Here is a 25,320-nt window from a genome sequence, read left to right as displayed (position 1 = left end):
TTAAACGTGACAGACAGAATTTGAACAACCATGGGGATGGGAAACATACTCCTATTGTCTCAAGTTATAGCATTTTTAGTGTCATTCCTGGGATCCTTCTTCATTTTTATTCCAGTCTCGATAAATTTGCAAGAGTTTGATGGCCACTGTTTGCTTGGAGCTAAGGGAACATGGAACTTTAGCTCGGGAAACGTGATGCTGATGGACATAAAATGGGGCCTGCACAGTGACTGTGGATTTTCCATATTTATTGGAATCGTTGCCATGATTCTTTCAGTATTTTTCATCGTATGGCAATCCGTAAATCTATTCAAAAACACAGACAGGTACATACAAATGAATTAAACCATGTGTAAATTATTTCTTTCACAATTGATATGTTGATAGTATATTCATGAAATGCACTCCAGGGTAATGTCAAGTTGTCAACAATTTAACTTACAAAAAAAGTTTTGCTTAATATTTGCTTCCAATGGCCTTGGCATAGGCAAATTGTTATTTTTAGATTTTATCTTGTGACGTTTAGGTGATGGTTACATAATTTCTCCGACATTGAATTTTTAGTTGAGCACATGACCCATATTCATCACTGAAGTTCAATCCACTGACAAATCATGTAACTAGATCCACTATCATCACTGGTACATTATTTTTCATGTTTCAAATTGAAAATGTCATTTCTATGCCCTAGCTGAATCACACTAGAAAGAGTTACATTGCCCTCCAGGAAACAGTTATGCTTCACAGGAAATAGTTATATCACTCTCACATGCAATTATTTTGCATCTTTTTCTTAGACCGATTAATTATATTGCAAAATTTATTTAAATTCCCTCATTCTTTGTTGAAGGCAGGCATATCATTATAGCACTCAGTGATACCCGTAAAGAAAGTATTAATGTAATTGTAATGTTATACGCATAAAATTTCTGTGGGTATGAGTTGACTAGTGAAGTGGTAATCAAATATTTGGGTACGAGTGGACCATAGAGTTTTGGGTACAAGCGGACCATTTGATTACGAGTCTGTTTGGGTACAAGCTGACTGTGACAATACCAGAATATTTGTCCCTCTATTACCGGAAGGCCTGGAGTGTTAAAATATGTTTTAATTGTTTTTTTTTTTTTTACATAATAGTGATTAATCAATTGATGAAAACTCATTGACATCCATACTATGTACCCTATTTTGATGTCTCTCTTAGCTCCTTGATAGATGCCTTTATGACTCAGTCTATGATGTGTATCACTATATGTACCCTTTTTTGATGTCTCTTTCAGTTCCTGGGTAGATGCCTTTGTGACCTGTGTGATCTGCATCATTATGTGCCTACTCCTATTCATCTGCTCCCTCATTCTCAGTGTAGGCTATCACAGGTGGTGCAAAACTCTGACCGGATACAACTCACCATTTTCAAGGTCATAGTTCATGCCTTTTAAATTTCTATTTGTTACTGAATATTCTATGTTTTATCCAAGGTAGAGCTCAAAAAATCAAAATGTAAATTTTAAGAAATTTTTGATATTGTCATTTTAATAATAGTGTTATGTTAAATTGACTGTATAGCCATCTTATTCAAGTAAAGCTGTATAATACACTGTATTTTTATTGACAGTGATTTTATTTAATGATATACACTAACAGGTATATTTTAACTAAAACGTGTTCTTAAAGGGTGACTCAGATTCTTATGTGTGTAATGGGATGGGAGAAATAATGACAGACCAGACCAGATCAAACCCGAGCCCCATGGATCTCTAGTCAGTTGCTCTACCAACTGAGCTAACTGGCGCTGGTATTCGAACTGTCACATGTGCCCAGGAATACATGTATGTGCATTTTATATTTTCTTTTACAGGTGTGAGGAAACTGAAATGAATGAATTCATTATTGACTCCAACATTTATACTAGGAACATGTTTTCTGAACTGAATATGGCCCAGGTATGTAAACACAATTGCCATGCTGATAAACAATTCCTTTGCAATGGTAGGTTCTGTAAATGTGGTTATGTTTTGAATTTTGTTATGACTATTCCTTGGCAAATCTTATCCCTATCCAAATAGTTTCAAAATGAAGCACGTGCACCACAACTCCAGCACTAGCTGAAACTAGTTTACAGTTTGGTACCTGGTTGAGTTGTTTTTTATACCCCCGCAAACGAAGTTTAGGGGGGTATATTGGTTTCACCCTGTCCGTCTGTCCGTCTGTCTGTCCGTCCATCTGTCCGTCTGTCCGTCTGTCTGTAGACGCAACTTTGTCCCCCCTATAGAATTTTTTATTACTGCATGGAACAGTTTGAAAATTTGTACATATGTTGAACACTATCTGAAGATGTGCACCTGCAATTTTTTTTAAGATCAGACAAGATTTAATGATTTTATGACAGTTTTCATTTTCCTTATTCTATATATTGTACACTAATGTTGAAAAGTAAGGGAGGTAATCCTTACAGATTTAATTAATTAATTAACAGAAAACACTCTAAAATATATTTATATAAATACATCCAGATGGAGGTTTTTTGTCTTTATGTCTTAATTAATTAAAAAAAATATTTTTTATAAGTATTGTATCAACTGACAATGCAAAGTTTTTGTTTGTCAATGATAAATTCTTAGGAGCTAATAAGAACATTAAAGACAAGTGTGGCTGAATTCATTTGTCCCAAGGGAGCCATTATCTGAGCCATGGTTCAGATCGAGCATGTGTTTAGGGGAAATTGATAATCTGTAAAATGGGTGATGGTTTTGGGGCTATTTTAAAACTGTTTCATGTAAACCAAAAGTTCTATCATTATAAGGAAATAAATAATATCATTATTTATAAAGAAGTTAAACTATTTTTAGAGGTTGTTTAAATTTATTTGTCAAGTAAATTGATGAAGTGACCCTATTGGGCATTAATTTAAATAAAATTCAAAATTACTGATGTGATTGTAGTGTTTTGGCAATTTTAAAATTGTTTGAAATATTAAATTTTCTTTTTTACATATTTTTACATAGTATGGTAATTATGGTAATGTTTTGGGAGTTTATTAAATTTAACAAGCTCATCAAAGAAAATCATAGTCCTATGGGATCAATTTTTTGATATGGAGTTCCATTGTGCCATAGGAGAAAGTGAGGAAAATTTGAAACAACTAATTGCATCTGTCAAGACTCTTATTAGAAAGATATTGAAAGTTTTATCAACAGAAGAGCATTGCTTGGCCACCGGTATTTCCATTTACTGCAAAGGGAGGGGTTATTGTCATTTTGTTCGTTTTTCTTTAAATCAATTAAATTAAAAAATATATATCATCAGATACATACATTTGTAAATGTATTACTGTTGTAGATATGTATGTACAGTGAAATTTTGACAATTTTGATTTTAATTTTTCTTGTTAAATAATTTTTTTTTTTACAATTCTAGAATTTTTTTTTTGTATGTGTTCCAAACCTTTATTATTCAATTCAATTATTTGTCCCATTTGAAATTAGCCTTGCGGGGGTATTAGTCCCATTAGGACAGTTCTAGTTGCTTCTCATGTCGAATATTGTTTTATACAGTTTGGTGCCTGGCTGTGTTGTGTTTTACAACTCATTTTGACTGTTGTTAACAGTTTTGAGGAGGGGGTGGTCGTGTTTTGTTTACTGTTTTTTACAGTTTTAGTACACATGTTGACTGTTGTTTACAATTTTGATGATGGGGTGGATTTATTGTGTTTGTTGTTTTACTTCACATGTTGAGAGTTTTTTTTTGGGGGGGGGGGGGCTGGTAGAGTTGTATTGGCTGTTATTTACAGTTTGGTGCCAGGTTGAATGTTTACAGTTTAGTGTGTGGATGTGTTGTGTTTTACTTCATGTTGACTGGTGCCTGGCTGTGTTATATTTACTACACATGTTTACTGTTATTTACAGTTTTGTACCTGGTTGAGTTGTTTTTTGCTACCCATGTTGACTGTTGTTTACACTGTGGTGCCTGGCTGTGTTGTGTTTTACTTCATGTTGACTTGACTGTTGTTTACACGGTGGTGCCTGGCTGTGTTGTGTTTTACTTCATGTTGACTGTTGTTTACACAGTGGTGCCTGGCTGTGTTATGTTTTACTTCATGTTGACTGTTGTTTACACAGTGGTGCCCTGCTGTGTTATGTTTGACTTCACATGTTGACAGTTATTAACAGTTTGGTGCCTGGCTGTGTTGTATTATACTTTACATGTTTACTGCCATTTACAGTTTAGTGTGTGGATGTGATGTGTTCTACTACACATGTTTACTGTCGTTTACAGTTTAGTTTGTGGATGTGTTATATTATACTACACCTGTTGACTGTTGTTTACAGTTTGGTGCCTGGCTATGTTGTATTATACTACACATGTTTACTGTCGTTTACAGTTTGGTGCCTGGCTGTGTTGTATTATACTACACGTGTTGACTGTTGTTTACAGTTTGGTACCTGGCTGTGCTATATTATACTACACATGTTTACTGTCGTTTACAGTTTTGTGCCTGGCTGTGTTATATTATACTACACATGTTGACTATTGTTTACAGTTTGGTGCCTGGCTGTGCTATATTATACTACACATGTTTACTGTCCTTTACAGTTTGGTGCCTGGCTGTGTTATATTATACTACACATGTTGACTGTTGTTTACAGTTTGGTGCCTGGCTGTGCTATATTATACTACACATGTTTACTGTCCTTTACAGTTTGGTGCCTGGCTGTGTTATATTATACTACACGTGTTGACTGTTGTTTACAGTTTGGTGCCTGGCTGTGTTATATTATACTACACGTGTTGACTGTTGTTTACAGTTTGGTGCCTGGCTGTGTTATATTATACTACACATGTTTACTGTCGTTTACAGTTTTGTGCCTGGCTGTGTTATATTATACTACACATGTTTACTGTCCTTTACAGTTTGGTGCCTGGCTGTGCTATATTTACTACACATGGTTACTGTCGTTTACAGTTTTGTGCCTGGGTGTGTTATATTATACTACATGTGTTGACTGTTGTTTACAGTTTGGTGCCTGGCTGTGTTATATTATACTACACATGTTGACTGTTGTTTACAGTTTTGTGCCTGGCTGTGTTATATTATACTACATGTTTTGACTGTTGTTTACAGTTTGGTGCCTGGCTGTGTTATATTATACTTCATGTGTTGACTGTTGTTTACAGTTTGGTGCCTGGCTGTGCTGGATCTGCTGGCTGGTGCTGTCTGTCCTGTCCCTCATCAAGGTCTACCAGTACCACAAGAAGGAAGCCTTCCTCTCCAGCATGAACCGCGAGCGGCAGCGATTACTGCAGAGTGTTGGGCACAGGGATCCCATGGTGCTCTGAGCCATGCTGTGGATAATTTATTGGGATTTGCTGAGAGAGTTTGTAGAAGAGAGGCCACAGTCTCTGCAAAAACTCTCTGCTCTGTCATTGAATTTATCACCCAAATAATGGTGTGGCCATCAGCACATACAGTGCTCAACTTTGCTCTGTTATAATGAGTTTTGTTAAATATATTGGAATTCATTTTTGAAATTGATGTAGGGATTTTTCCTTGAACAGCAACTTCAGTGTGGATGAGTGACTGTCAATACTCATGTAATCAGCTGGTTTTAGTCTTTAGTAAAGTTGGATTACAGTAATAAAGATATTCTAAAAGCCAAGAATTGATATGTTGTCAAGTTAATCAAGGAAGATGCCATCATATCCAAGATATTATCTTTGTTACCAATTTGACACTTTAGTCATGGTGTAGGTTGATTCTCAGTCTTAATATGATACATGTACATAATCAATTTATTTCAAGTTATTTGCCAGTTTATATACAGATCTGAATAATGGTTATTTTACTTGTTTTACATTTGTGAAGATTTAAGAAATTATGTATGTGTATAAAATTTTGAATACTCAACCACAATTTTTTTCTATTGTTTATGAGGTTAAAACAATACTTCTATATGTTGTTAAAGAAAATGAATATTCCTCTTATGTTTAATGTTAATATTTAAAAACATGTAAAAATTGATATGAATGAATAATTTAGTGTGTTGACTACTGGATTACCTACATTTTTCCAAGAAATGACACACATTTTAATCCGATCTGTTGAAAGTGCAGAGAGACTGCATGTCTGTGTATTTGATATTTACTATATATATTCAGTGGCATAATTTGTTCATTTGCATTTTCAATAAGAAAGAATGCAAACATAGATATCCATACATGTACATTGTATATTGCATCAACTTGCTTCAATCTGTATCAACACACTAGTGAGTAGTCTCACTTTGAATACTTTATATGAGACAGTAACTCTTTTAGAATCTCATTCTCTGTTAGACTATAGATTTTTTATCAATTTTCTTATTAATGAACAAGAATATTTTTAACTGAATATGAATTCCAACCACTGTTGAAAAGTGTATGAAAAGAATAACTTCTATCACAATTGAGATACATTTTTTTGCATATTGTTAAAGTTCAACATACATGCACTAGTAATTATTTTAATGCAAAAATATCCATTACTGTAAATTGTGTTTCTTTTAAAGTTAATTTAAATTCCCTTGTTATATATAATGATTTGTACTTAATATGGCAAAATATCATTAAAAAAAAACAACTTTATTTTATTTTTTAATGTAATCATTTTTGATCAAAAACATTTCTTAAATAAAAGTGAATATTAAAAAACATACAAGATTTACCGGTATGCATCAAATGTTGGATGATGCCTACCGTAAAAAATGGCAGTCTGACTGATACTCCAACTTATCCTCTCACTTGTCAACAAAGATCAGCTTACCAGGTAATGCATGTATCTTGATAATGTTCAGTTAAATCTCATTTGAAATAAAAGACAAAAATGCATTTGTAAGGTCTGATGCATATTAATATGAATGATTCATCAATCTTGGCTTCAAATTATCACAGAGAGTAAAGGGCAATCACCTAAGAATGCTGTCTCCAAACGTTATGGGTAAAATGCTTGTGTCCTTTTCACAACTTTATGCTGAAAACTTCATTTCACATCAGCAACGCTTTCATCATCAAGGCAAACAGATCTGAGATAAGTTTTCAACTACCGTTAAATGGTACTTATTAGCCAAATACAGCTTCATTTTCATGAGGACTTCCCTGAACTTGATTATGTAGGTGGTTTGTCGGAGGAATTGTTTGAAGAATCAGAATATTGTCCACTTTCCTCTGGTGATGTTTCTGGCATTTCTTTATCATGATCTGATGGAAGATCCACTCCAAGAACATTCAATTCTGGGTTTTCATCTAACAGATAAGCAGCAATCAAAGCCTTGTTCCCAGCATTTGGTAAATCATTGATCCGTAAACCTTTCAAATTTCTGGAGAGAAAAAAAGTTATTTGTACAGATGTTTAATTGTTTTTGTTGAAAAGATTCAGATGATACAACATGCGCAGATCCAGAACATTTTTATGGGGGGGGGGGGGGGGGGGGGGGGGGGGGTCCAAGGTATATTTTTGGTAATTTACTATGTAAATTTAATCAATTTTCTTGGGGGGGGGGGGGGGGGAGGGTTGAGGGGTGTTCCTCCTACTGACTACCCCTCTAAAACAGGCTTGTAGAATGTGGGAGTTATCCAGCTCACCTCAATTTGCAAAGAGCCGCAAGGCCATTATCTGTTACTAAGGTACATCCACTGATATCCAAGAACTCCAGAGTATTGCTAATCTTATACAGGCGAGACAGGCAGAAATCATCAATATACTGGCAATCCCTTAGAATCAGCATCTTTATTGATGTTCCTTCTGAAAATTGATAGATTTTTTTAACTATGATGGCTTTTTGGTGAATCATTTTACTTCAAGGAACACACTCAAATATATAGAAAGAAGTACCTCTATCTTTCTTAAGGTCCAATTTGATTCTTACCCAGAAATGCTAATCCTTCATATCTGATGGAACTGCCTGTTAGATCTGCCACTTGTAATTTGAGATTAGGTATATTGTGATTAGGTAGTGGTATATGACTCCCTTTCTTTTCAATCCATCGATCCATTCCAGCAAACTGAATACGCCCCCCTGACTTTACAACCACATAAGCAGCAGCTAAGTCTTTACCAATTTTTTCCTTTGTTTTCGCATCCACTCTACAATGAAACCAAATATATGTAGAGTCCTTCAATGGCAGTGTTAATTTTAAAATGATTCAGTAGACTACAAAGCAGAACCTGCCTGTCTCTGTCCGAATTGATAGCATACCATACATCTGGGGGGGGGGGGGGGGGTTTGTGTGTAAAAAAAATGGCGTAAAAAATGGGAAAAATGTGTAGCATTTTTAATTTGTGTTGGTCATGTTTTGCAATTTAAAAAGTTTCTTAAAGAAAATGATATAGAATAAAATTTCTGCTTATTCAATAATTTGCGATTTAAAAAAGATAACGAAAATTTAAAAAAATTAGATAATCGTGAATATTACTGGATATACGGTACTAGATAGTATCTATATACAGCTATTCATGAAATAAAATGAAAATAAAATAAAGTATTTAGAATTTTAGTAGTCCCATCTTGGTTTTTGATCTTTGAAAGGGAGATAAACAAATATGGTAATCAAACAATCTACCAATGCAAACTTTCTCCAACATTTATTTCTGTGAGTATTACTGGTAATAATTTAAAAATGCTTACATATGTGCAGTGATATTATTGACTTCTATCTTGTGTTGGTAATTAATGCTCACCGCTGTGCTGTCATATCATTGACATCTATTTTGTGTTGGTAATTAATGCTTACCTCTGTTCTGCAATATCATTAACATCTATCTTGCGTTGCATAAACTGCTTTAAGCTTTCCTTGTCAAAGTCCGCCTCCACAACATTCAGCATCCTGTTGAGGTTGACAAAGGGAGTCTTCCCATCATCTGGCATATGCCTTTTGTACTCTGGCTCTAACACTAAATCTCCCACTTTGATTGTCCTTGGGTCTCTTTCTACATATCCTCTTGTCTGGCATAAAAACAATCTTGACCATATTCTGTTGGCAGGTCTTAGGGACTTTTGGGTTTGAAATTGAGAAAAAAAATCATGTTTATGAAATGAAGTTTGGAACAATCATCAAAATACTACTGTCAGTAATTAAATATGGTATGATCTTATTAGATGATATTGATACATGTACAATGAAAGAAAAAGTGCATGAGCAAGCTCATATACCCCACACTCCCCCATTACTTGACAATGCTACATATAATGGCAGGATATGCGTTAAATACACAAATAATTTGATTTTGAAATGAAGGAAAATCCCCAAAATCATCACATCAAAACTACTTGCAGGTATGCAACATCTATACCTTTGTCTTTAAAAACAACAAAATTCTAAATTCAAAAGTGCAAAACTTCCAGAAGAATAATGCAATTGAAAGGACAATGTGCGGTGTGGTCAAATATCTGCCCCCGATTTCAACCAATTTTTAAATAGTATCATATGAAAATAAAATCTTCACAAATCATATTGTATAGAGGATGCCTATAACTTTAATCTTGATTTTAGTCATCTTTGCTCATTCGTTGGTTATCTATGACGTCAACTAAATGACCTAATTCCCACAAATTTGCAAACAAATGAAAATATTCTCATTTTTGCTCTATATTTTGCATACGGAAGTATAGAGCGCAGTTCTGCTCAAGTGCGATTTTAACATGTTTTTCTTCAGATAGTTTTACACATTATACTAAAAAATGGTACTTGAGCAAGCCTGGGCTCGATGTTTCCCAGTCGAAAAACCATTGGAAAACACCCATATTTTGCTACAAAACATCAATTTATCAAAATAATGCAATCTTCATGACGTCATTTCTACATAATGACGTCACTGTGGTGATAGCCTTTAACACCTTTATTTTAAATATGATTTTAACTATCTTTCACCTTATCTTTAAAGCTCTTTCTAAAACTTTGATTTTGGGGGCAAAAAATGCATAAAACCGCACATAGTCCTTTATCCTGGTAACATTTGTACATCTGCATATTTTGTTCTAAAAAATTCCTAAAAAATATTAGGATCAGTAATTACTGGTATAAATACATGTATACACATCAACACAATGGACCTTAAATACCAAAATTCTTTTTTTGAAACTCTGTGCAGCAGGACTGACTGACTCGCAGACTGACTGATGGTCAAAAACACTATTGTTCCATGGGGTATAATCAAATTTTCTTATGTATTGTTTACAGTGAAAAAACTTTTTCACACTTGATTGTATACTGATAGATAGGTTAAGTACGAGGCACATGAGCAGCAACAAAATGAGCTGACAAGTGTTATCGATAAGTGTTTGTCTTATTTGTGTAGAATAGATAATTATTATGTACAAATTATATATGGCATAACTGTCCCTATTACCTATCTACTGATGCATATAAATAACATCAAAACATTGCAAGTAAACTGGAAAAATTTCTCACCACAAATTAGTTACAGACCTGGGGGCAGGAGCTACTGAACAATCCAAAGTAAACGCAAGGAAATAATTTCTGCATAAAGTTGTGAGAGGCAACCCTCACAGATTTTAAAATCTCGCTTTATTTTTTTTAACAGTTTTGATCTATAGGTAATTATAACAAAAATTGGTGATCGCGATTTAATATTCACGCGATTTGATACAAAAACAGCTGAATCCCGGAATTAAGTACCGGTGCTCGCATAAGATTAGGAATTTATAGTATATCATATACCTAGTAGTGTATCAGCCCTGATACATGTGTTTTGGACTAGGTGAGACAGCAATTGGAAGCTAGGGCTGTATCGCCCTCGAGGCTAATATTTCTCTGTCTCAGCCATCTTCAAGGGGATGTATTGCCCTAAAATTTAAAATCGCTAATTCCCAAATATCTTTGCTTTAAATTAAGACTAGTTTGTAAAATAACGATAGAATAACAAATAAATAATACAAAGCATCACTTTACATGTCTGAATATTTTTATTTATTGCTGAAAATTGAAAAATAATAATATCAAAAATAGCGCCAAAGAGTGAAATGTATCTAAGCAAGGGGAGGTAACCTACACAACGGTATTCAGAACAATAGCATGCTTTATTTAATATCACTCAACATTTGAATTATGGAGGATGTAGAGAAGGGTGGAACGAGACTTTATTTGTAAATATTAAGCGATTAAAGTAATGGACACGCCTATGAACGTTCTCAAACAACTTGCTATAACAGTATGGATTTTTATGAATGGAATCTGACAGGAAACGGACGAAATACCAGTGAAGGAATTTGACTCATTACAACGTTGCAAAGGATGGAAGTTTCTCTCTCGATAATTTTGAATTCTAGAAGATAGTGCTTCATTTCAGATGATAGACTCTCTTCTACTGTATTTCAAATGACAATGGTTTGTCAACAAAGTCCGGCAACTCTTACAGTTCTTAACATATATAAAAAAGAATAAAAACGAATGAGTTTTGTAAATCTGAAAAAAAATCTATAGCTTCTTCATGATAAATTATATTTCTTATTTGGAATTAGAATAAAAGTCTTTGATTTTAGATATATGATATAAACATCACACTGTTGTTTTGATCTCGGCCCTGGTATCAGCCCGAGCGTTTGGTATTGGCCCGCGCCCTTTGGGCTTGCGCCGATACCAAACGCTCGGGCTGATACCAGGGCCGAGATCAAAACAACAGTGTGATATTCTATATATACAACATCTCACAATGGCAATATGTTAACTAAGTCCTACAACATATAAATAAAGGAAATGAAAATAATGAGATTTGTAAATACAGAAAAATATGTAAATTAATAGCTCATCTATTACAAATTTAAAATTTGATTTTTATGAATAAAATTTTTTTTTCAATAAATGATAAAAACAACATCAGACTGTTCATCTCTTTGACGGTACCAGGGCCGAGATCAAAATAAATGTGTAATATTCTATATATCCCAGGCTAAATGAGTGTGTTTTATTTGATTACATATTACAAAAGGGGGTTTTTGGAAGCTACATAATGAAAATATAGAATAAGCACCTCATGGTATATGAAACAAAGCTTTTTTCTATAGGATAAACTGTAGTATTGTGATTTTTTGGCTAAGGCTGAACTTTTGCAATGTTCAAATTTATTACAGAGATAAAATTTTCAGAATTTTCTGTTGTGAAAACTTTTCCAGTCAATGGGCCATTTTTGAATGCTGTAAATGCAGAAATGAGAAAATAAAGGCAAACATTGTTCAATTAAAATCATTGGTGGAAGGAATGGTCTTCTGAAAGGGTGATAGGTTGTAATTCATAGACAGGTCATAAGCCATGTAATTCAGACCTAGATATCTTTTGTTATTAGTCCCCTACCGGTTTTCATCGGAGGGGACTATAGCTTTCCTCTGCATTCATCAGTCTGTCTGTCTGTCCGTCCGTCTGTCTGTGCCACTTCAGTTTTCCACACTTTTTTTCTTTATGTGTTTGAGGAAAAATATGAAATTTGCTGAACAGCTTCAAAATGTCAAACTACAGATCAAGTTAACACTTTTGTAGCATCTGGTTGACATTTTTTTCGAGAAAATTGATTTTTTATATTCCAATTTTTTAATGTACGGGTTCGTTATCGGGCTCGGTGTGTATCAAATAAACGAGGAAAGTATGTTGTTAGTAATAATATCGTGCATTACTTGGACCAGTCCTTTTATTGTTTCTAACAAACAAATAAGTTCTGTAAAATAGTGTCAAGCATCGTGTTGTAAATTTAATCAACAGGGTTATTTGTATTATTACAATTGGGTTCGTTATCGGGTTGGTCTGTTGAGACGGTAAGAAATGATATTCTGCATAACAGTGCATTTTTTTCACAAATTTCTACAAACCGGTAGGGGACATGTATTGCTTATGCAAATGCAATACTCTCAGAATGCTTGTTATATAATACTTTAGGATAATTGATTATTATATTATTAAATTATGTGTGGCATGGTTATGTGTTTTAATAGATTTCAGTCGCATGGACTTAATGTATAAATACTATGGAATACATGTAATCATTGTTCGTCGGGGACCAATGTTCGTGGCTTTAGTGGGTAACCCTTGCCCATGAATTCACATCCCCATAGACCTATACACAATCATATATTTAATACTTATCAAAACGATCATAATTACACTACCAACGAAATTACGTCCCCACGAACCAAGAAAATTTTGTCTACCCACGAACACTGACCCTCATGAATAGAAATGATTCCACAGTAGTCATGCCATGTGGTAGAAAGAGTAATCTTACTGTGACCAGGCTACACTCAGGTCACAGTAAGAATTCGTCCCGTATACTTGCAATGTAGCAGCCGCGAAGCGGATCAGCTTCGCGTTGATTTTAAGTCTGTTATAAATAATCTGCAGGGGAAAAACACATTTTTATACATTACAAACCTTTTGAACATGCATATGTAGTTTAGTCCACAAAATATCCATTTAATGAGTCGTACCAAGGCATTTTGTTAAAATACACGTTTGAATTTACCTGCCATTTTGTCGAAAATCGCATGAAAATTTAGGCGAGATACAGCGCGTTATAATTTTTTTATTTGCTACGTAGCGAGTATATGGGACGAATTCTATCGTTAAAGCGGGTCCGTAGGACATCTGTCATTTTAACGATAGAACATTCTATCTAGCCATGTGGTAGTGTGGCACTCTAAGCTTGCTCCCTAGTGAAATGTCAAGGGAATGGCGAATGATATAAACTACAGTGATCATTAACTGGGTCTATCTAAAAGTTAAACTTCAACACTTAGTGTCTTTGCTTATAAACCTATCAACCTCTTTTTCTTCACTGACTTAAATTTAGTATTTGGTGGGCCACACATGATTTTTATCTCTAGATTGTTGCGTGTATAATTTACAATATACTGAAATAACACAATATTTCTTAAAGAATATTTACAAAGTTCTTTTCTTTTTAAAGTTTCCATCCGACATGCATCTCAAAATATCCAAGGGCATCACGTTGTACTTATATACGGACTGTATGCATCCATACGTCCATGTCTTGACTAGTGATCTTTACATTTGGATTCAATACTTATTTCTGATATTAATCTCTGTCTTTCTTAGATGTATCGAGTCTCGAATAATAAACAGCATTGAAAACATACCTTGAAACAAGACATCATTGATAAAGTGAAACCTTTTTTTGTGCCGCTTAAAATATTTAAAAACAAAAAGGTGAAGGTCATCTCTCATCATTTATCAGATAAAATCTCTTTTGTCATTTTTTAGAATAATTCATGCATATATGTCATTATATAATGCTTTAGTGTTATTAATGTTTTACTTAATTAAGTAAAAATTTGACCGATTATAAACTTAATTTCTTATTTCGATGATGATATAAGCGTATTTCTACTTTCATTTCGATGGTGGCGGAAGAATGTCATCTCTGAGACGAGTAAAAAAGATTTTCTCATTATTATCACATCTCTAAGGAATGAATAAGGACATTAACATAACAGTGGACTAGAACCAGCAATAATTTTCGCATTTATATTTTCGAAATTGATCTTTCTAAGAGAGATCATGCATATATGTGTAGCAAAATGGTTTTTGTGAAGCCCTTTTCTTGATTAATTAGGTTGAAAAAGCTATTTTCTATGTGTACTTAGTATTTGTTCTGTTTGTTTGTTTTGCTGATGCTTTGACTCTGATAATTTGAGACACTCGCCAATGTAGATGTAATTTTGAACATTTTTAGGAATCACAAGATGAGGAGGAGTACTGGATGAAATCCAGGGTTAATAAGAGCAAATTCAACTTGTTTGATGACAATGTAAGTATGTATGAATTTTGAAGCTTTGACAATATAAGTAAATACCTGTGCAATACTTTGTGTTTTGATGATGACGAGAGTGATGATATTGACAATGATGATAATGAGGAGCCAGGGGGATAGTGATGTCATATATATTTTCAGCAGGAACACTAGTTGTTTGTAAAATTTGTTTGTATGTTATACATGTTATTGATGGGGCATAATACTTACTGTGATAGACATTTGTATTCTCAACATCTGAAAAAAAAAAATCCAAGATAATAATTTTACTGAGTTCATGTCCTTCATGCATTTACAAGAATAATATGATTTTACATGTATTAGTTTTTCTTTAATACAAGCTACATAATTTGTTCATCCTAACCCTAGGTTACAGTTGAAAATGCAGAAGAGTTGGCAAAGTCAAAAAAACTACTCACACAATTTGAGGATGATGATGTAGACACAGTAAACTGGGATGATACTCCTGTTTCCTCAGAAACAGAGTCATCTGCAAACAGTGGTGAGACACATTAGCTGGGAGAGACTAGTTACAAAATAATGATTTTTAAGCTTATGGCATGAATTATCTTTCTTTTTTACAAAAACATACACTTTCCTTTCTTCAAGCTGTACCTATTGCATGGCTTAACAACATTTGTATCATCTGGAAATTGCTTTTGAACAATTAAGATATGTTTGTAAAATTATTTTTGATTCTACTTTGATACTTGTTGATAAACAGTACTATAGACAATGTTGTTGTATTTACAAGGCCATGTTGTCCCTCCCAGTGCATCCTCCCTCCCCAAATCTGCCTCTCGGCCTGAATCCAGAAATGTCCCCCCATATATGACACATTCCAGATCTCAGAGTGAGAGCTTTGGTAAGCATGCAAGCACCAGCTTTTCTTAAATTTATCTCACGAAACCTTTCTTATTTAAATTCTGTTTGATATGAAACTCTGATATTTTCACAGTATTACTTTCTTAAGACCCATACCATATTTATTTTCTCTTTCTATAAATGAAATTTTGGGAATAGGTCCAATTTATCTTTATTGCTTTTGTGAAATTCTGCATTGCATGGCTATTTATTCTAGATTACTCATTTTTACCTGTAGTTTATTAACGTTGATTATTAATGGAAGGTGTGCATTGTTGATGTTACATGTCCTGTATTGAATAAATGGTGGGTGTACATTGTGTACTGCAGGTGTAACAGGGCGAGTGTCCTTCACCCCTTCATCACTGGAGTCCGTCACACCCACTGTGCAGTACAGCAAATCTCAGGAAAAACTCCACTCCCTCACATCTCCATCCAGTGCTCGCAGTCTAGAGGACGGTGAGATGATTATTGTAACCTTACAAATTCTGTCCGTATTTAATATCCTGTTTAATTATTTTTTTAATTTCCATAGACAATTTAGGTATGCTATGCTTCTTGCATATCAATTTATGCTGTTCAACGGTCTTGTTGTTAGATCCTTTTATGTATTTTTCATAGTTCATCTATGATCTGAAAGTTCGGTCAGGCTCTAAAATTTGAAAAATTTTAAATTACAGTTGCATCTGTGTCTCCCTTACAAATCTAACTAGTACAGATCTAAATTTACAGAGATCCCAAGTTACATATCTACAAGCAGTGGCTCCAAAAACCTAGAGGAGGAGATCCTGTATCTCAGAAGAGCTCTCAAGGTGACCATGATCTACACATAATGAAACCAAATTCATTATAAGCATGAATTTGTTATTAGCGTGTTCGTTATAACCATGTTTTACTGCATTTACATGTATTTCTGATGTACATAATGTTGATATGTCGTGGATTGTTATATCATAGATTGCATTTATCATATTAGGAGGAATGATTCATATAACTGTACATGTTTCTAATTACTAAATACTAAGGATTACAATTTTAGAAAGCTAGAGAGCTGAAGTTTTCTCCTGAGGACACCATAAGGAAGATGATATTGGGGGAGGTGAGGTGTTTTATATGTACTTAAAATAGGTTCTTAAATTAAGTTCCTACCTCGGCAATGTAGTGTTAGTTGATTTAATTAGAATTGATGCTACATATAGGTTAAGTAAGTTCTTAGTTATTGTTTCACATGTTGATAAAATGTTAGAATATCAAATTACTTACATGTATATTATAACTATTTTATCTAAGTGTGTTAACTTATAAATGTGTTAATCAATGGAAGAGGAGGAATGCTGTATACAATGAAGGCATTTATTGTTGACCTGGCTCATGAGTTTACTAGGTCAGTAACACTAAGTGCCTATTGCTTTAATCATCCAACTAACTCCATACCTAATTATAACTTTCCCAAGATTCATTCAAAAGTCTTGTTTAGAGGATAGTTTGAATTGTTATTTATTGATTGTAGCCATACAGTTTAGAAGTGTTTCGTTCCAAAGAGGAGAAGCTACAGCTGTTAGACAAGGCAATACAGGTTCATGATGGAAACGCCATAACTGCTGTAAGTATCCGATCAATGTAAAATTGTAATCGTAAATTTGTATTTGTTTAGAAATTTGAATTTTTTTTGCCAGTTTAATGGCAAATTTTAAAATTTCTCTTCTCTCCTCTTTCTTTTCACTCTTATTGAGAGAAAACTACCCATAGGTAGTTATGAGTTAGTAATAGTTATGTACAGGTATGTCTTGCTACAGGTGATTTTATTTCTGAGACAAACCATCAAGCCATCCCTATTTAACCTGGAGCTTCAGCGAAGACCTGTGGCTATCAACCATTATCTGAGTTATCTCAGGACTCACTACGACTTCAAGGAGCTTGGTGATGTACTGGGGTGAGTAGACATGTCTCTCAACCACAATCTGAGTTATCTCAGGGCTCACTACGACTTCAAGAGCTTTGTGATGTACTTGGGTGAGTAGACATGTCTCTCAATCACAATCTGAGTTATCTCAGGGCTCACTACGGCTTCAAGGAGCTTGGTGGTGTACTCGGGTGAGTAGACATGTCTCTCAACCACAATTTGAGTTATCCCAAGGCTAACTATGACTTCAAGGAGCTTGGTGATGTTCTTGGGTGAGTAGACATGTCTCTCAACCACAATCTGAGTTATCTCAAAGCTCACTATGACTTCAAGGAGCTTGGTGATGTACTTGGGTGAGTAGACATGTCTCTCAACCACAATCTGAGATATATCATGGCTCACTGATTCAAGGAACTTGGTGATGTTCTCGGGTGAGTAGACATGCCTCAACTACTATCTGAGTTATTGAAGGGCTCACTATGACTTCTAAGAGCTTGGTGATGTTCTAGGGCGAGTAGAAATGCCTTATACAGATACATGTAATAGCGCCCACACTGGACCACCAACACAAGCCATGCCCAGTTTGTATCTTCTTATCAATGTACATGTATAGCTTTGATGATCCACTGATATTCATCCTAAAAAGAATTGCTGAAACATTATGTTGGTAATATTAAAAACATGTACATTTTACTTTTATTTGACTATTAAACTGATTCATTTAATGAATGTTTTTTTTAAGTTTGTCCAGAATAAATTGAGAGTATTATTACATAATTATATATATTTTTAATTTTTTTTAATTTTAGGATGTTGAATAGAACAGAAGAAGCTGCAGTAAGACATTTTCTTTAAGGGAAGGGAGGGATGTAATTGTTTTTTTGCTGAAAATTACCATTAAAATACAATTTTTCTGCCAATTAATGAACAGTTTAAATGAAGAGCATGAAAAAAGCAAAGTTATAGATCTGTATTTTCAAGTTTGGAATAACTTTGTAAATACAGATGTACAGTTTTTTAATGGTATCTTTGCTTTCAGATCTTAAAGTACAAGCAAGCCATAAGTGCTCCAGATGTCAGGGGCAAGATGAATGCTCTAAGAGGATGTCTAAAGTATATTTTATTTTTGTCTTGTATAGCAACACACATACTTGTGTATTATTTCAACATTTATAATTACATTCACCAAAATTGACAATTTCTTGCCTTGAATGATAAATGTACATGCATTATATTTTTGATATACATTTAAATGTAGTCACATGGAAGGGAGAGGGATTTTTAAATTGAAATTTTATCCATCTCATTCTGGTTCTGCATAATTTAAAAAAAGGGTTTTATTTTCAGAACTTAAAGTCTGTAACAAATATGATTGATATACATCTGCATGATGCTACAATTTGTTATCAGTTGTAGAGGCAAATTATCTTTTATTGTTGCTGCCATGCCAAATGATACAAAATGAAAGCTTGTATCGGTACTTCTTTATATATATATATCTGTATTAATCCATGCTCATTTAGAAATGAATTACTTTTGATATTAGAGTTTATCTTAAATATTTTATTATATTTGTAATAAACATGATGAAAATGTCAAAACTGTCACGTCCATGTACCTGTATTCACCTCCACATGTCTGTTCTGTAGGGCGCATTTCATTCACGAGCCTGACTTGGCCCATGAAGCTAACCTGGTGGAGCAGCATGCAGCATTACTGGAGAGACAGTGGCCAATAGAGGTACTTTACTTATTTATCCTCTCCATGCCCAAAAAAACACATGGGCCCTTTGTCAGTCTGATATAAGAGAATTAATTGTCACTCTCATTTTATTTTGACCCTTTCTCCTAATCCCTGACAGGTGTCTGTAAACTTTCTCCTAATTCCTTAGTCCTTGTAAACTTTATCACAAGAAGGTGAATCATACAACAGATTAAAAAAAAATATTTGAAACTTAGAATAAAAACTTAAGGATTAAACCACACATTTGCACTATAAAAAGCAAAGAGTTCAGTTTATCTAGAAATGAAATGGGAAAGAATATCAGACACTGTCATGAGATAGTGATAATTTTCGCTTTAGGATACCGACAGTAAATCTGAGGCCCAGGGTAACCCATTGTTTAAGCAGTTCCCTCGTAAAGTCAGCATTCTTAACATGCCTCTGATTACAACTCTGTACTACTGCTGCTTCTACCACGGACGGGATGCCGAGGTGAGTGATGTCTTCAGGGTGTGCTATAAATAAAGTAATTTACACATACAATAAGAAGATTTATGGACAGTCTTTGGTCTTGCCATCTTTGTGCACTTATATTTATCATTGCAGACCAGTGTTTATTTCTTTATGAAATAAATTTAATAACTACCTGCTCATGGGGATTAATTGTCTCATGTTAGTTCTGTATCAATCATTCATGATTTAAAATGACACATACATATATAATAGTTGGTGGGCATTACCTCAGTCAACAATTAGCCATTGGTCCAAGTCTCACTAAATATTCAAACATGCATCTCTATTTACAGAATCTATTGACTTCACCTTTTGCTATAAAGAAACAACACCAGGTAATTCTATGACCATGATCCATTCTCTCTGATGATGGAAAGTGTAAATGATTCTCAATTTTATAGAAGGTACATGTATGTCATGTGTTCAAAATGCTGGGGTTTTTTTTCTTTAGTTATCAGACAAACAGTATGTGTGGACAGCTCTCTCAGCAAGGTCAAGGTTAAAACAGTGGACTGGAATAGAGGAACTCCTCACAGCCAAAGTATGTCTGATGTTGCTTACATCAATAAATCTTACATATCAACATCAACTTTTTGCAGGTTCCCCGGGCTGCCTACAATCTTGCTTTTGAGAGTAGAAGTACCGGGTACTTCTTCATATGGGCATTTTGAAAGAAACACTGTATGTCTTCTTTAAATGCTGGTCACTAATAGAGTACCGGTACATATTGTACAAATATGATGGAAGATTATTTCTTTTTATTTCATTCAGAAGGTACATACATACTGTAATTGTGATATATCCTTGGACAGGGTTGGTTTGGAAGCACCAAGAAAGTTTCAGTGATTGGTTTTGACAAAGTGTGTGAAATTCTTCACCGTACATCAGCCCCAGAGGAGGTGAGTAAAATAGAAATAACTATTGACAGGGGAGGGGGATTGTTCTTGTTAAATTTGGTGAGAATGAGTAAGAATTAACATCCAGCAGAGAGGCTGATAACTGAATTGTATAAAAATAGAACAATTATGGAAGGCCATATATATTGCTTATCTTTGTGAGCTGCATCACATCAAGTGTAGAAAATGACATTAATGGAGTGCCCTTTTTCTAAGATTTTGTCCAAGTATCTGAGAATGATTGATGGTTCGGAGAGACGGTTGAACATCGCAAGGAAATACAAATGCCACGAAGTCGTGGTGGAGGTCAGTTTACATGTAGTCTTAGGTTGCTTAAAATTTGCAATGTATGTTGATGGACATTTCTTTTCGGTCATCACTAAATCAGATACAGTGTACTGGTAAATTTCACTAAGGCTTTGAATTTTAATAACTGTTGGTAATTTGTTGATGGATGAGATTATCATTCATCATTTCAATTTATGCTCAGTCTTTGTCAAATTATAAATGTTTCATGAGGCTGAGAATATTCTTGTATGCTTACAATCGCTCCTGACAATGTACATGTAAAACCAGACAATTTGATATCCTTACAAATGCATTTAACTACCGTTAGTTCTGGTAAATGGTCATTATGAAGTTCCAGTATCAAGTCCTTGTTCTTTGTTCAGACTCTTGTATATCTGAGAGATAGACAGGAGCTACAGGTATACGCCAGTAAACTACCCCCGGGGTCCCTGGGACTGAGAAATGCTCAGGATGCGCTCCGATCCTCTGTGAGTATCTTATAGCTGTGTACAGCAGCATATGTTCCAATTTTTTTTAGAAATTAAAATAAATTGTTTGACAAAATGTGTGCTTATTTTTAACTTTTTTTCTTAATTCATGTATATAAAACTGGCATTGACATGCACAGCTGTTTCATGACTTACCAGGTACCTGATGTATTTGTAGACAATAAAGTGGAAGACCTGAAGAAAAGAATGGAGTCAGTAGGAACAACAGAAAACCAAAGCAACTGTGATAGCAGAGAGTGGAGAAATAGTGCATACGAGAGGCTCATTTTAAATCAATATGTACTGGACATGAAAAAACATATATTTACCCTAATAACCAGACAAAATCAGGAATTTTAGTGATCAAACTGTTATCTACATGTACATGCAGTACTTTTACCAAAAAAATGATGTAAAAATCTTCACATGTTTGATATCTTTTAGCACGGAGAATTAAAATTGGTTGTTAATGCTGGCATTAGTGATGATACAAACGTAATGAACTACAAATATTTACACCTCATGTTATGTAAATACATTTACGTGAACATATCTAACTTGTAACACACATTTATCTTTGGTTATTAATGTGAAATTTGGAATTGTTTAACCAACTGAGACATTTCAAATTACATTTATGTTTATTTATTTTGTTAAGAGATTGTTATCTTTTTTTTATATGGTATGTTATTTATGTATAAATACATTCTTCATTCTATCTTAGTTATTCATTTTTAAATTAAAATCTTCATTTTTAATAGTCAAAGGGATCTCGAAAGTGATGTTTCCGCAATGCAAGACTTCTTCTACAATTAATTCCAATTCAAACATTTTGGGAAATAAACTAGAAATTCTTATGGAGCAATTCTTTAGGAGTTAAAAAAAAAATTTATCTTATCATTGAATTACTTTTGTTTATGCCCTGCCATTTACCAATGTAGGATCAGGGCAAATATTATTTGTCTGCCATCTTCTCTCCATCCAGAACACTTTCGTTCAACTCAGTTACGAAGAAACTGCTGAAAATTTTTAATTAAATTTCTTACAATGTCATTATGATTGAACTACGAAACATGTATGTCTTAATTTTCTGACCTGACCAGGACTAAACTATACCTGGTTTTGCATTTATTACATATACATGTATTTCAGTATCAAAGAAACTTGTAGATGAAATTGTATGAAAAATATTTTAATTTAATTCCTTCTTTTATTATATTTAATAAAGTTAAACTTGGATTTGTGCAAAGTTCACACTTCCTTTCTTGTCATGCACCTTCAGGTGGGACATCAATTTTTTAGCTCTAAGACGAAGTCGGGGGGAGCTTATGCTATACCCTCGGTGTCGGCGTCCGGACCTGGTTAAAGTTTTTGTTGCAGGTCCTGTATCTAAGTTATTACTTGTCCTATCTTCACCAAACTTGCATGGATGATGCATCTTGACCTACTCATGAACTTGAAAGACTTGAATGCTGAATCAGGGCCATGAGTTTCAGGTGCTGGAGGAGGGTAAGGTTTTTGAGCAGGTTAAAGTTTTTGGTGCAGGTGCCCTTTGATAGCAATTTCTAGGTTACTACTGGTCCTAACTTTACCAAACTTGCATTGATGGTGCATCTTATGATACTGATGCACCAGACATGCTTTAATGCTGAATCTGAGCCATAGGTTTCAGATGCTGGATGAGGTTAAGGTTTTTAGAGCAGGTTAAAGTTTTTGGAGCGGGTGCCCTTTGATGATTATATCTTAGTTATTACTGGTCCTAACTTCACCAAACTTATATGGATGGTGCGTCTTATAATACTGATGCACCTGACAGGCATGAATGCTGAATCTGAGCCATAGGTTTCAGATGCTGAAGGAGGTTAAGGTTTTAAGAGCTTGTTAAAGTTTTTGAAGCAGGTGCCCTCTGATGATTATATCTTAGTTATTACTGGTCCTAACTTCACCAAACTTATATGGATGGTGCGTCTTATAATACTGATGCACCTGACAGGCATGAATGCTGAATCTGAGCCAAAGGTTTCGGATGCTGGATTAGGTTAAGTTTTTTGGAACAGGTAACATGTTTAATAAATTTTAGTTCTATTTCAAACTTGCATAGTTAATTGAACTATAATATAAATAAATCGCAGAGGTAACTTCAGATGCAGAGCCTGATCTTCATTATCAAGGATGCTAAAAAAATTATCTTAGTTATTACTGGTCCTAACTGTACTAAACTTGCATAGATGGTGCGTCTTATGATACTGATGCACCTGACAGGCATGAATGCTGAATTTGACCCATAGGTTTCGGATGCTGGAGGGAGGTTTAGGTTTTAAGAGCTGGTGTTTTTGGAGCAGGTGCTCTCTTATGATTATATCTTAGTTATTACTGGTCCTAACTTCACCAAACTTGCATGGATGATGCATCTTATGATACTGATGCCCCTGGCAGGCTTGAATGCTGAATCCGAGGCTTAGGTTTCAGATGCTGGACAGGATATGTTTTTTTTGGAACAGGTCACATATTTTATAGATAATAGCTTGCAAAGTTGATTTAACTATAATATTAATGAACCGCAGAGATAGCTTCAGATGCAGATCTCCATTATCAAGGATGCTAAAAAAATTCTCCTATCTCAAACCTGCTTGATTGATGTGTTCGTTGTTAAATGATATAATATGATATAGTATTGTATGATATGATACACTATTGTTTTATATAATACAATATGATATCATATATTATATTGTAAAAAGTTATATGATACGATATGATATTGTATCAATTTCTTTGTATATAATGATATGAAATTGTGTCATGATATTGTTATGTATAGTATTGTTAATTATGATACAATATTGTATAAAATGATATTGTATAATATACTATTTTATCACATGCTATTTCATATGATATTGCAACATATAATATTGTATCATTTGATATGATATTGTATTATATATATCATATCATATGATACAATATTGTATAATATGATATTGGTTTACATTATATATTATTATATCATATGAAAATGTATTATTTGATATTGTATAATGTGATATTGTATCATATAATACAATAAAGTATATATGATATTGTATTATATAATATAGTACTATATCACATTATATTGTATCAATTAATATGATACATATTTGTATCTAATTTTATTGTATCGTATGATACAATATCCTATTATGTATCAAATATGATACAATATCATACAATACAATATCATACTATTATGTTATACAATATAATATCATATGTTATAATATTGTGATGTATTATGTGATATGATATTGTACCATATATTATTATATGGTATCATATAATATCAATTTCATAATATATTTATTATTTTGATATTGTATTATGTGATCAAATACAATAATGTATAACAAGATACAATGTCATATCATATGTAACAAATTCATATATCATCATTTATTACAGTATTTTATTATATATGTATTGTAGGTATCATAGGATGCAATATCGTATTTTATATTATTGCATTGATAAACATTGTATCATATAATACCCTATGAAATGAATATATGATTATTTTACAATTTTTTAACATATGATATTATTATACGATATTGTGTCAAAACAGTATCCATGTATATCCAAGATCATTATTAACTATGATTTTCAAATAATATGATAAAGGTGGTCTCATTAAGGTGATTCCTCATAAAGGTGATGCCTCGTCTCGGTGAGCTTTGTAATCTGTGATTACCTACGTTTATGGACATAATTCCAGTTTTCTGTAGAATAGCCAACAATTCCGAAATTCAAGCAAAATGCCTAGAAAAATTATATAACAAAATTTACCCTCATATT

General features: G+C 33.7%; 3 protein-coding genes across 7 annotated transcripts; 2 read left to right on the top strand and 1 right to left on the bottom strand.

Annotated features, from left to right (window-relative positions):
- Positions 1–20: 20 nt before the first annotated feature.
- On the top strand, positions 21–6,621 carry LOC128175781 (transmembrane protein 179-like). 3 transcript variants are annotated; one of them, XM_052841623.1, is made up of 4 exons: positions 21–326; positions 1,281–1,418; positions 1,859–1,943; positions 5,176–6,621. In XM_052841623.1, the coding sequence occupies exons 1-4, from the start codon at positions 31–33 to the stop codon at positions 5,335–5,337; spliced, it is 681 nt and encodes a 226-aa protein (XP_052697583.1). In that variant the 5' UTR covers positions 21–30; the 3' UTR covers positions 5,338–6,621. The 3 variants fall into 3 exon arrangements, with proteins under 3 accessions (XP_052697583.1, XP_052697584.1, XP_052697582.1); XM_052841624.1 differs by lacking the exon at positions 5,176–6,621 and adding an exon at positions 4,541–4,868; XM_052841622.1 differs by lacking the exon at positions 5,176–6,621 and adding an exon at positions 3,555–3,737.
- Positions 6,618–14,182, bottom strand: LOC128175779 (distal membrane-arm assembly complex protein 2-like). 2 transcript variants are annotated; one of them, XM_052841621.1, is made up of 6 exons: positions 14,136–14,182; positions 10,714–10,839; positions 8,767–9,026; positions 7,902–8,119; positions 7,618–7,777; positions 6,618–7,352 (listed from the first exon to the last, which is right to left on the bottom strand). In XM_052841621.1, the coding sequence occupies exons 3-6, from the start codon at positions 8,898–8,900 to the stop codon at positions 7,142–7,144; spliced, it is 723 nt and encodes a 240-aa protein (XP_052697581.1). In that variant the 5' UTR covers positions 8,901–9,026; positions 10,714–10,839; positions 14,136–14,182; the 3' UTR covers positions 6,618–7,141. The 2 variants fall into 2 exon arrangements, with proteins under 2 accessions (XP_052697581.1, XP_052697580.1); XM_052841620.1 differs by lacking the exon at positions 10,714–10,839.
- Positions 14,183–14,377: 195 nt separating this feature from the next.
- On the top strand, positions 14,378–22,201 carry LOC128178532 (spermatogenesis-defective protein 39 homolog). 2 transcript variants are annotated; one of them, XM_052845750.1, is made up of 19 exons: positions 14,378–14,428; positions 14,732–14,806; positions 15,179–15,311; positions 15,564–15,674; positions 16,004–16,132; positions 16,406–16,485; positions 16,713–16,772; positions 17,184–17,276; positions 17,470–17,606; positions 18,386–18,413; positions 18,616–18,689; positions 19,226–19,316; positions 19,659–19,790; positions 20,105–20,146; positions 20,263–20,352; positions 20,624–20,710; positions 20,924–21,013; positions 21,379–21,483; positions 21,662–22,201. In XM_052845750.1, the coding sequence occupies exons 1-19, from the start codon at positions 14,411–14,413 to the stop codon at positions 21,680–21,682; spliced, it is 1,596 nt and encodes a 531-aa protein (XP_052701710.1). In that variant the 5' UTR covers positions 14,378–14,410; the 3' UTR covers positions 21,683–22,201. The 2 variants fall into 2 exon arrangements, with proteins under 2 accessions (XP_052701710.1, XP_052701711.1); XM_052845751.1 differs by lacking the exon at positions 15,564–15,674.
- The last annotated feature ends 3,119 nt before the right edge of the window (positions 22,202–25,320 follow it).

Source organism: Crassostrea angulata, chromosome 3 (assembly GCF_025612915.1).
Source record: "Crassostrea angulata isolate pt1a10 chromosome 3, ASM2561291v2, whole genome shotgun sequence".
In the NCBI taxonomy this organism is placed as follows: domain Eukaryota; kingdom Metazoa; phylum Mollusca; class Bivalvia; order Ostreida; family Ostreidae; genus Magallana; species Magallana angulata.
This window is presented reverse-complemented; position numbering and strand designations above follow the sequence as displayed.